This window comes from Pieris brassicae, chromosome 1 (genome assembly GCF_905147105.1).
Source record: "Pieris brassicae chromosome 1, ilPieBrab1.1, whole genome shotgun sequence".
Taxonomy (NCBI): Eukaryota; Metazoa; Arthropoda; class Insecta; order Lepidoptera; family Pieridae; genus Pieris; species Pieris brassicae.
The window spans coordinates 16182246-16195096 of record NC_059665.1 but is presented as its reverse complement, the minus strand read 5'-3'; the positions used below and the strand labels follow the sequence as shown (position 1 = coordinate 16195096).

Genomic DNA, 12851 nt, shown 5'->3' with positions numbered 1-12851 from the left:
TTGTATTTTAAATAATATAAATAGAACTAATTTCACCACAGGCACAATGAAATTTCAAGATTTAATATTATTATTAAATGTTCATATTTCATTTTAAATATATAATAGTTATTTTATACTATTAAAGATATTATCTTATCATATTTTTATTCGATTGAATAAAAAAGATGCACTCTACGCTGCAAAAATATTATTAATGCAAGGCTCATACATAAATTCCATATAAATATTTTCTCCAAATATAACATAGTATAAAAGTTTAATACTATTCAACCTCACAAACTATCGGTTTTAATAAAATAATTTGAATACAGCATTCTTATTTCCTCCGATGGATGAGTTCTTATTTTCTCCAAAATTCCACAAAACAAAATGTCTTCTGGTGTTCTATAGGTTTTCCTTGGTAAATCGTGAATGATTGTCAAAAAGCATTCAGCACGTGGGTTCCGACTTAACATAGCATCAATAAAATGCATTTCTTTTTGGTTATCGGTCGCGTGAAACATGAAAGTCAAAGCATCAGAAAAAGACATGTAAATTGTCGGAAAATGCTTTTCGATCTCGTCATCTAAAAAATCCGCGCAAAATACCCCAAAATCTATCTGAGTTTGATGTGTTATTTCGTCTGGATCGTCTATCAATTGCTTAGAATTTTTGTCTAAAAGGCCCAGGTAACCCAAAAACAAACGACCAGATGTTAAGAAAACGTAATTTTCGTAAAACGGTAATCTCTCTTCTAATCTTCGCTGTATATCCGTAAACATTGCTAAGGGAACGACAACTTTTCCATGCAAAATTTTATATTCCAAATGACGATACAGGCTACGAAGTATTTCAATAAATGGTTGCTTTTCGGACGACATAATTTTTTCATCGCATATTAATGGAACTAACAATTTTTCATATCTTTCCATTTGAACTTTTTCAGAGCTTGTGTCTAAAATGTAATCTTCCAACCAATAAAAAGAATAATGTTTCTTGGTTAATATTTTATGCAATTCTTTAACTTTCTCTTCTGGATCTAACATTAATTTCTTTGTAAATTCTTGGAAATGTGTGATATCTGTCAAAGTTTTGAAAAACCTTTGAACAGTTTCGCAATATTCTGGCAATATTACATTAGGAATATCTTTTGGATTGGATAAAAGTTTAATAAATCTTGAATCTTCATATTCCGTTAAATTATCAATAAAATCACTTAATACACTCCAGTTATGGAAGATTATTGGACTATCAGTTGCTTCACATAACAATGCAAAAGTTTCTTGAAAAACTAGAAAACGGGATAATTTATTATCAGTCATTTTCCACATTTGTGTAAGAGCATTAGTTTTTTCTTCATAATTTAACCTTTTCAAAGCGACTTTAAGACAATGTTTTTGTAAGGATGTTTTTTTACAAGAAGAGCATAGATATTGTAATTTTATAAATATATCACAGACTTTAAAAGGATCCATATTGTACATCAAAGAATGAATTGATAAAGCGAAATTTTGAATTTCGTTTTCTTTAAACAAATTGAATGCTGTTTCCAAAGACACACAAGGTCGAAATAAGTGCAAATGTTTTGCAATCTCAATTTTTTCTTTAGAAGCTGTATTAATGTCTTGAATAGAAAAATATTGCTGTAACAATTCTTGTAGTTCCTTTTCAGTGAAAAGACCCCAAGGTAAATCCCAGTTTGGTTTATCAGTGTTAAGTCTTATTCTTTTAAATTCTGCTGCCATTGAACCATGCCAGTAACAGCGCAGTTTGGAAAAAAATCGACGTATAGGTTTTCTATTATATTTCCATGAACTATCTCTCTTTGTTATAAGTTGAAATAAATCTTGATGATTCATTTTCAAAACATTCATACACAAATCTTCTGGTAAGGTAGCTGATTTTTCTGTTTCTAATTTGAATTTCATAGACTTAATCAAATTATCTAATTCACTGCAATCATATTTTTCATGTAAAAAGAAGGTTCTGACTTCTTGAATTTTTGTTAAAATTTTTGGGTAGTCATAAATTTTTTTGTTCCAATCTTTAAATAGTTGCAATATATTTTTAATAGTAAGCATTATACCCTCAAAATTATTAATGTCTTTCATGTCTTGCTTTTCAAGTTTGCTATTAAGGATTTCAAAAAGAAATTTAAATAATTTAACTTTATCTTCATCGGTGATCCTGTTATTAAATTCCTTGAAGGTTGCATGCTTAAATTTTGTTAATAATATCTCAGGGATATCAATATTATGAATGATATTGTATAATATTATACAATTAACAAATATATCATCACTTTGTAGTTTTCTTTTTTCATAACTTCGACGATGCCTGCCAATGATTATAAAAGGATTTGGTTTATATTTTGGAAAAGAGTTTTCAATTTTACTGTAAACTCCTACACTGTAAAATAAAATGTTCAGTAAGTTCCATGGATCTGCTCCCAATTTAAGAGTATTAATTTCATGTAAGACATGTTGCAGAAATTGTGTTTTGAATTTGAACCCTTCATGAAGGTGGCTGTTAACATAATACTGTAGAACAACTTTAATGTGGTCATAATTTCTATGAGTACTGCTTAATAATGTACAAAGCATATAAGTTTTTTTCGCCGGATTAGACTCCACATCTATAAATTGCTTTAACTCTTGGAATGCATCATCAAATGACAGAAATTCACACCAGAGATAGGCATTGTTCATGTTGGTTAAACAACGGATCATTGTAGAATTTCGTAAATCACTTTCATTTGAATATACTGGTTTAATTTTGCCAATGAACACATTTCTTATTAAATCAAGCTTATCTTCAAGTGGCAAACATGCAACAAAGTATTTAAGCTTATCATATTTGTATAATGATTCATGTCTTTTACTTTGGCTATGTTTTATAAGGACTTCTTGGATTTCTTCACTGCTAAAGGATTTTACCAGAGTTGGTATGTGAATAATTTTTAAAAAACATATAAAATCACTCAGTGTCTTATGTGGACATCTTTTTATAAGTCTCTTAGTTGATTTAGCAGATAGTTTGTCAACATAATATGATGCATCAATTAAATCAAATAGAAATTCTAAATACCTTTCAACATTATTTACTTTTAAAATATTAAGTGCTTTCAATATATTGTTATAATCATTTTTATTCCTTTTACAATAAATATACACACAGTTGGACTGATTTCTGAATTTCTCTAAAGTGGAAAGTGTTATCTTATCATGAAACTTGTGTATAATTTCTTCAGATAATTCAACTGAACAGTAAGGAAGCCATTTAAGAGCACTTTTTAAATCTTTGTCTTTAAGGTAATAAAAAAATTCATCTACTCGATTAGCATCACGCAATGTAAGGCGTATTTTAAGCATAAGATTATTAAATGCTTTCAATGTCATATGTGGAAGAAGATTTTTATGAATATAATCTGGATTAATGATATGTTTATATTCATCATTAATTATCAGCCATTTGGACAACTTGATTGCCCGTAAGGCATAGAGTGTGTCCTTACATTTAAACACATCCAAGATAAAATCATATTTTTTTCTTCGACTAGCTACTTCTATTCTAATTAAATTATCCATATCTGTTTCATCATAATTTATACATTTGATGTCATACTTTGCATCAGAAGTAGCATCATCAACAGCCTTATTGAAACTTCTATATTTTTCAGCTAGTGTCTCTGCTTGGAATTCAAGTGCCATGGTCTGAAAGTAAAAATTACAACTTATTAAATGGTACTTATAATGATCTTTCTTTCCTATCATGGTCAGTGAAAATTGTCTCTTGCTGACCACAATTTGAAACAAAGAGATTTGATTGAAGAAATAATTTGTTGATATAAATGTATAGTCCTCTCATAAACACAAGCTGCCAATGCTATGATACAAAGAGGAATTTTACCTAAGATTTAATAATATGTGAAAAAATGTAGATTTTTAATGAAATTCTCATTTATTTAAACTTCATTAATTAATATATCTTCGCACTAGTTACTACTTCCAACTACTTACAATACCACCACTTACTATTTATTAAAAAAAAAACATTGAAATATTGTGCAATAGATTGAATCATCATCACTACTTTATTTATCTTATGCACTATCAACTTTATGAAATAATTCTAAATAGTACTTACTAAAACATATACTTTCAGATTTAGTGCAAAAAAATAAAACTTACTCGCTCAGACTGTATATTTTTTTAGTATCTTCTATCACAGACATAGACATAAATTAACTGGGAGATAAGGCAAATATTCTAAATTCGCAACTGTATAATGAAGAATATAATTAAATACTTTTAAATACAACAATAACAACACTGAACTGTGAAGTGTGAACACACTAACTTGAAACTCTGAAATCTAAAACTACTACTATTGCGAACTAGAATGCACAGACTAGCAATACTATCTGAGGTTAAATACACTTTACAACCTTAGATTATAATACTTTTCTTTCTTTAGAATACTCGGGGTTTAGACAAGATGCCTTAACAGCTGTTGTATATTTAGAAAGTCGACAACTAATTACCACGCGAGTTCAATGTTTTTCATAACAATTTCTTATTTATTTACTTTAATTGTCTTTGGCTATTCTGATATGATTATAGAAATATTATAAATAAAAAGGAATAATATATTTAGACATAAGATTATCTTTGATTTGAAGACACTCTATATCAAGTATATAATCATATATCATACATATAGTAAAGTTTACCGTAGTAGTATTGTAAAATGTCAGATTCAAATCTAATGTCAACAAACGCGCATACTTTTTTTTTTTCTTAAACTTTGAAATTTGAATTTGCTGCGAACTTTACTTGCGGTAACTTATGTTAAAAATGCGAAAACTTATTAATAGAGGGTATTTTTTTATCTAAAGTTTTCGTGCGTGGTTTCCTCTCTGTTGTCGTTACTATTGGAATTAAACTAAGATTAGAAAAACAGACATTATTTTTTCAATAAATTAATAACCTCATCTAAACAATACGTTTGAATAAATATCAGTATTAAAATGCACTTACTATGTACAATCTGCAGTGATTTATTAAACCAAACTGAAAATATCTTTGTAATCAAATGTGGTCATTTGTTTCACTATCACTGTATAAAACAATGGATAAGCAGGTATGACTCTAAAAACTTTCGATAGTCCAATATAGTGTAATAAGATGTATACTAAACAATATAATTTACTTATAATAATAATATTTTACAACTAAAATTAAAGAAAAATTGTTGATATTTGCCATATATTAAAAAAATCGTGAATTTTTTAAACTTTTTAGATCGAAATCATGTCCTCAATGTCGTATCAATGTAACAGAAAGGTGCATATTCAGGCTTTATCCAACCATTTCAAATGATGTAACTGTTGAAGATGTCACAACATTGCAGTCCAGGCTGGATGATTTACAACTGCAATTACGACAAGAAAAAACAAAATGCAAAGAAAAAGATAATCAGATTAAAGAATTTATTCTTAATATGAAAAAGATAGAGTATGCATTCTCTTTTGTAAATATTTAGGTTAATCAATATTATATCTGTATATATTATCCTGTGGGAGAGGTACCTACTTTTTCTACTTGTATAATTAATACAAACTTGTGGGTGGGTATAATAAAATATAAAAGTTAAATGGTACTCTTGACCCTAAATGTTTCAATTTGTTAAATCCAAAAAAATAAAAGTTAAGCGAACTTCCTGCGGGCACTAGGCCTATAAATCCCTGGCATATATCGGAATAATTTAAAATAACTTAATGGAGTCACTAATTTAACTAAATATTATTTTTTATTATAATTTTTTTGTTAACTGTGACTTATAAGTTTTTGAGGGCTTATTTATATTTTAATCAATATTATTTCAGAGATTCGCTGCAAAGTTCAGAAAAAAAGTTAGTTGAAAAAACATCAGCTGTTATAGCCCTGAAAGATCAATTAAAATATGTGCAAATACAAAATAAAGAGGTTCACAAACTAAAGTCTGAAAATGAAGCACTAAATAAATATGTCAAGACTTCAACTGAGTATGTAATACTATCTTACTATCAATATTTATTTAGTTACCATTAAATAGTAGTAGCCTTTTTTAAAAAAATAATAAATGAAAACATCCAAATTACCTAAAAGCTAAAAAAGTAACTAAATGTACATTATCAAATTGGAGTGAAGAGATTTTACTTTTTCACTGTGTAAACATAATTACGGGCAACACAGTAACCGCATATTATGACCATAATTTTGACGAATGTCTAGAACGTAATAATTTATTTTGTAATGGATTATTTCTTTTCATGGGAATATTATTAAACTCTCAATATTATTAAATTTCTCTTGGTAAACAGAGATTACAGATTATTCGTTTTTAAACTGTCACATTAACTTTTATGATTATTTGGTAGGATTACAATCTAAACTGAAACTGTCTTCATGGTTGTTGCAATCTATTTCAGGAAAGTAAAATTAGGTAAATGATTATATATAACATTGTGCACCAAATAATTTCCATAGAATAAACGCACCCTCATGTCTTTAATAAGAATCTATTTTGCAAAAATTCGGTAAAACATACAGTTATAGTACATCACACAACGTAGTTAAAAATGAATTAAAACAGTGGTATCAATAAATTATTGTATATGCAAAAATGTAATATTATTATTATATAAATATATCAGTCAAAACTTAAAAATAATAGTAACATTGTAAGCCTACTTCACTTAGCACTTAGCAAGATATTTTATGGTTTTCTAAAGTCCATCATGATGCCTCAGTTAACATTTTTTCTTTTTTAGACTAAACAAAGTATTGAATGCGTGTTACGATGAGGTGGAAAAAATGATACAAGATTACGACGATATACGGACTTTAGCCACATTTGCAACGGCATTAAAACGGTAAGTATTACGGTAAATTAAGTAAGGCTTTGGTGGAATAGAGTAGTCAAGGATCTCTGAGCAATTTGCGATGGATAGGAATGGCAAAGGATACTTGGGGAGGCTTAGGCCTATAAAGGGCTGTAGAGCTATTAAAGATGGTTTTCTGTAATTTTATAAAAAACACTTAATTGTATAATAGTTTTATAATAATTTTGTTGATCTTTGGACATGTATAAACTGTAAATAAATACATGATTGACGTTTGCAAGTGTATATAGTTAAAATAAATACATCTTTTTTATTATTTAATTAATGTCTCGCCAAACCATATACAAATACATATATATATTTGAGCACTTGAAGTGACACTATTTTCGGTAATTTTCAGTGCATTATGTGATTCAGAGAAGAAGAAAAACCATTACCGCGATCAAGGACACCTGTTGAAGCAAAAGTTGGCAAGTGAGAAGGCTAGAGTGGAAACTCTTCAAAGTAATTTAGAGTGAGTACGAAAAGACAAACATACTTTTTATATGTTTACAAAATGATGTTATAAGAAAAATTACTTTTTGAATAATAAAACAAAGGTAATTAATAAAAGTTTTAATTTTTAATTAAGACTTTAATATTGCAAACAAGGGAGCGTTCAAGTATTACGTAACGAATTGGGGGGGGGGGGGGGGGGGTCCTCTTGTAATACGTTAAGTTTTGGGGCGGGGATTGAATTACGCGTTATTGTTAATTTTTATTTCACTTTCCAGTACACCACATAATGGTAAGCTTTAGTTATAAAGAGTCACTGGGGTGGTCACGAAACGTTTTACTATTGGATACCGAAAACGTTACGGTGCGTTTCATGGGGGGGGGGCAAGAATCTCCAAAAATTGTGCGACGTTATACTTGAACGCTCCCTAAGTTATAGCTAAATTCTTAGTTATTTTTAATATTGCTGGGTTCTACCTAATTGGGTAATTTGTATAACTCATTTTTTTTCAGCCATATGATGTCACTCAATGTTACGCTGACGTCACACGATGTACCAAAATTGTCGAAGTTCGAAAGTGGGGCAGAACCCGAGATTGCTGATAGCTTCAAACGTGAAGTGAGTCCTATTACTCCAACTTGTTTTTGCTTTGTATTTATTTATTGGTTTTTGGACAGACATGAGACGTTTGGCCGTATCCTACCGGATGTTAGAGATGCGGCGGTGTTACAGGCACGCCGCAAGCACTTGATCTATTTGACCGCCGCTTGTATGAACGCATGTTATACTCTTAGGGGCTGTTCTCTTTTCATGGACCCTTATTACATTACATACATTATGTAGTACATTTTTTATAAACCCCACTTGATATTTCATGATTTTGTTGATTGGTTCAAAATTCCTTCTTTGGACAGCTCAGCGAAATCTTCCACATAATGGTGGTACGCGGCAAAAAACTGCCTTAAAAACGCTCAATATTGCTCGACGGGTGGAGTTTCGTATTCTGCCTCGACGTCCGATAATGAAACTCAGCTGCAGGTATTAATCCAAACAACTCCTCTGAACACTCTCCATGTTAGCGGTAGAAGATGTAGAGTGACCCCACATCTCAACGCAACGCCAAGGGATATAGCCACTCGGAGAGGGAGTGATCGTTGATGATTCGAATAGTTCTTCGTTAAACACGGTCAAGAGCTGGTACTGGGGAGCTCCTGCCCAGAGGTGAGAACGCTACTCCATGTGGGGCCGAATTTGTGAAGTTATGCAGTTGGAAGCGGTGGCCCGGAGTTCCAAGATTTTTGAAGGTCAATTTAGACTTTCCCTCCAAATGACCGAGAAACTGAACGTTGTTCGATATTACAATGCCAAGTATTTCGATGCTGTGGCTTTAGAAAAGTGTCTATGAAAAGAGGAGTAGCGACAAAGGGTCTTTTTTAGCGGAAAACGCGCAAACTTGTGTCTTAATGGGTTTAAATTGGTAAAGTAAACATGGTAAAGTAGAAATTGGCTGTGTTAAAAATCAATCTGGAACTCTTTAGATAAAACACCTTTTGTATGGCTATTAAGGTTTACAATAATTTACCAAAAGAATTAAAAGATCTTCCGACTAGAGTCTTTAAAAATCGACTTGGTGTATTACTTATGGAAAAAATGTATTACTCAATAAATGGTTATTTGCGTAAAACACAAATACCTACAAATAATATAAGAATTGACCAATTTTTATATGTCTAATAATGTAAAATATAAAGCTCATTCAAAGACAAATTTGCGCGCCATTGTATGGCAGAATATGCGAAATTACTATTCTACCACCTTTTTGTACCATATTCTTGCAATAAATTATTATTATTAAATTGGACTAGATTTAGTCTACTCCAGTCCGAGACTCCCCGTAGCAGAGTTTCGACTTCAAACACAGGTTTGTCTCGGTATTCATCGACAACTGCCAGAGAAATACCTGCCCGGCCTTCTTAAGTGTAGAAATAAATAAAAATATTCTTGTCTAGGTTGTGGCTCCAGTACCTTTGGTGAATTCAATAGAAAAATCGGACTCACCATACTTATCGTTGAAGCAAAGTAGCCTTCCCTTAACCGCACTACAACGGCGACCGAATCAACAATTACTAGATAAAAATCTTAAGGTACAAAATTTAATTTATTTTTTACAATTAAAAGATACGTTGATCCAAAATTAAAGCAGTATTTAGACTAAGTAGCCATAATAAAATGTGCATATTTATAAATACTTATTTATATAACATATACTATATTTCATGACTTCAATGAATACATTTAAAAGCACCAGTTTTGATTTTAAAAATATATTTAATTTAAGTAATTATGTTTATTCATTTATTGATATTAAAACTTAATTTTCCACTTTAATCTATCTCTAAATTATAACATTATAAATAAATAATTTTAAAAGCAGTAGTACGATATATATATATATATATATATATATAAATCTCTTTTATTTATTTTTAGCCGTCGGAATTTGCACTATTCAACTCTATAAAAACGACGTGCCAAAACTTCAAAGAACAAGAGAAAGAAAGCATTTTCCACAAAAAGGAAAAGCCGGATGTAAATTTATTAAAAGAAAATGTAACAGATATGAACACTTCGTATGATGGACTTGGGGGTCATTCTAAACTGGACATTTTTCCAAAGCCAAGCACAAGTAATATGACACGTATTCCCAAGCTATCTGCGAAACATAAGCTAAAACGACCGAATAGTCAAGATATTAGCGAGTTACCAATCAATAAATACTTCAAAAAGATATAAATAGCAATAGATTTTATTTTATTTTGTCATTGTTAAATCAATGAAGTTACAGAATCCCTGTGATGTTTAATCTCAAATGCATGCACATACATTTTAAAACTAGATTGAGATTGCAACACCTTGAACTGAAACCCAACATTAGCTCATAGGCCAATGATCTCGAATTTGCCTATAAAGTTATACTTTTTTCACAGGGTATTTTGTTAGATATTAAAAGAAAAAGGTGATTTTCTTAGTTTGTACCTGTATTTGCCATATAATGTTAACATGTAAGATATCTTTGTTGTTATTAAGTTTTACTATCCGCCTATAAATTTAGTTGTATTAAGCATCTCTAGTATTTGAAGGTAGCAGGATAAGACTTTTGTGAACATATTATTATAATTAAAAAAAAACATCTCTAGGCAAAACTGTTACTCTATATGCTTCATAATGCATGTTATAATGTATCTTTGTTAAACCACAAGTCACAGACTATTAACAGCAGCTCTTTAATGTTGGTTGTGTAAAAATATTTAGGAAAGCCTAGAGTTAAAAGGGGTTACCCTAAATGTCACTGGTTTGGCATAGCAATAAGCTCATTGTTTGAAAGGATTTTTTAATACATTAAATAGTTGATCTACATTTTCTTTCTTTATTTCATAAATTGTACCAGTATAGAAAAAAGATTCGGAATCTTTTGCTTTAAATGTTTTGGCTCATGTTATAACAATCACATCAAATTTAATAAATGCAGTCATGTTAGATGTTAAGTTGTTTTGTAAATGTCAATTTGTTAATAATTTAGTCACCTAAATATATATGATTTTTTTTTACTTTTATGTTTATTAATTAACCTTTTGATTTAAAAAAAATTAGTTGATTATGAACAGTAAGTAATGAAGGGGCTACATTGTAAAAAAGAAATAGTATATGTAGTTACTTTTGTAATTGTTTCCCTATGTCTATGTAATTAAAGTACTCTAGCTATGGGAAAGTAAGAGAACAAAATATTTTATCATACTAAGTTGCTAATGCCTGAATTTTGTTAATTAAAATACTGAATATCCGTGTGCATATGCATTCATATGATTTACGATATTTAATTTGTTTTCTGCTTCACAAAACCTAGCTAGCTCCAGGTCCTGGTTCCTCCCGTAGTAGGGGGCACCGACTGGAGCGCCTGTAGCCGGTGCATATGGGAGGAGGCACAATGCGCGAAGACTGTGTCTAAGGGATATTTGACTTCTTTTATTCTGGAGGAAGTATAGGCTGAAGAGGACAAACGCGGTATTCTTGCGGATACGTGTTTTCCGAAGGTCATGACACTGTCGAGTGTTCTACCTACATTATTGCCACGGGTTGGCTTGCGCAAATAGAGTTGTCTCTTTTTTTGAGGCGGAATTTATCTCGACTCTGAAAGCAGGCAACAGAGTCGCGCCTGGCGAACAAAACTGCCACGCTCTTTTCCTTTTCTTTTTTCAGTTTCATTTCTATGACCCACTTCAGAAGGCTGGATTGACATTGGGAGTGGCAAGTAAATAGGCTACAGCTGAAACACTTCAAAGCAATTTAGAGTGAGTTTGAGAAGACAAAAATATTCAGTGGTACATGTATATTAAGATTTTTTTTGTAAGAAGAATAATGGGTGCAAGTGAGTGAATGAAATGTGTAACCACATATTAGGTCACCTAGTCTGGCCATAAATACTGTTACAATTTAAAAATTTTACAATATTACGTATGAATTTAGAATCCGTCATTCTTATATCATTGTTCATTGGGTTTCCTCGTTTTAGCGCCAATGCATTGTACAATATTTTGCGATATAAAAATGGAGTGTGGTTTTAAAGAGAACCGAATCGCTGTGATTGCATTACACAAAGTAGGCGTGGACCCAAATGCAATTTTTAAAACTCCCATAGATACGCTTGGTATTAGTAGTGTTTGTGTATCGGGCTATTCATAGGTACCACGAGACCTCTTGTTTATGACAGAAGAAGATCTTCGTACGAAAAAGGTGGTCAAAGCAGTAAGAGAAAGAATTCGAAGAAATACTGTCCGAAAGGAAAATATTTTATCTCGAGAGATGAAGATAACACCTGGAACCAAGTCGCGTATTTTAAAAGATGACTAAGGACTTGTAGCCTATAAGAGACGTACTAGTTATTTCTTAACCGGTATTTAAAAAAAGGTGGTAAAACCCAAACAACTACTGAAGCGCTACGCATACGGGTCATACGCACGGGGTTCCAGAAAAAAATTGGTTACGGATTTGATTTTTTTACAATTGAGCATCATTTTAACATAAAATATTATTTATGGTCAAAGCTCTAAGGAAGCTTTCCAATTAGTTGACAGAGTGCAACGCGGGCACTATCCGACCTCAGTGATGGTTTGGTGGGGTATTGAGTTATGAAGGAGTAACTGAGCCATACTTTTATGGAAAAGGTATCAAAACATCGGTACAAGTGTATCAAGATACCATTCTTTAAAAGGTAGTGTAGGGGCCCCTTAACAACACTATGTTCAATAACCAAGAATGGTCCTTCCAGCAAGACTCGGAGTCATAAAGCTCGGTCAGACGCAGTCTTGGTTGAAACGAACGTTTCGGACTTCATCAGAGCTGAAGACTGGCCGTCGTCCAGTCCCGATCTTAATCAGCTGGATTATGATTTATGGCCAGTTTTAGAGAGTACGGCTTGCTCTAAACGCC

At 31.2% G+C, this 12851-nt stretch overlaps 2 protein-coding genes across 3 annotated transcripts; one reads left to right on the top strand and one right to left on the bottom strand.

Moving 5' to 3' along the window:
• Positions 1 to 77: 77 nt before the first annotated feature.
• LOC123713860 lies at positions 78 to 4402 on the bottom strand. 2 transcript variants are annotated; one of them, XM_045667787.1, is made up of 2 exons: positions 4173 to 4402; positions 78 to 3695 (listed from the first exon to the last, which is right to left on the bottom strand). In XM_045667787.1, the coding sequence occupies exon 2, from the start codon at positions 3690 to 3692 to the stop codon at positions 276 to 278; it is 3417 nt and encodes a 1138-aa protein (XP_045523743.1). In that variant the 5' UTR covers positions 3693 to 3695; positions 4173 to 4402; the 3' UTR covers positions 78 to 275. The 2 variants fall into 2 exon arrangements, with proteins under 2 accessions (XP_045523743.1, XP_045523812.1); XM_045667856.1 differs by having other exon boundaries at positions 4129 to 4192.
• Positions 4403 to 4794: 392 nt separating this feature from the next.
• LOC123714797 (E3 ubiquitin-protein ligase TRAIP) lies at positions 4795 to 10972 on the top strand. The gene is made up of 8 exons (XM_045669309.1): positions 4795 to 5124; positions 5286 to 5498; positions 5870 to 6028; positions 6797 to 6898; positions 7269 to 7382; positions 7877 to 7982; positions 9374 to 9508; positions 9855 to 10972. The coding sequence occupies exons 1-8, from the start codon at positions 5012 to 5014 to the stop codon at positions 10155 to 10157; spliced, it is 1245 nt and encodes a 414-aa protein (XP_045525265.1). The 5' UTR covers positions 4795 to 5011; the 3' UTR covers positions 10158 to 10972.
• The last annotated feature ends 1879 nt before the right edge of the window (positions 10973 to 12851 follow it).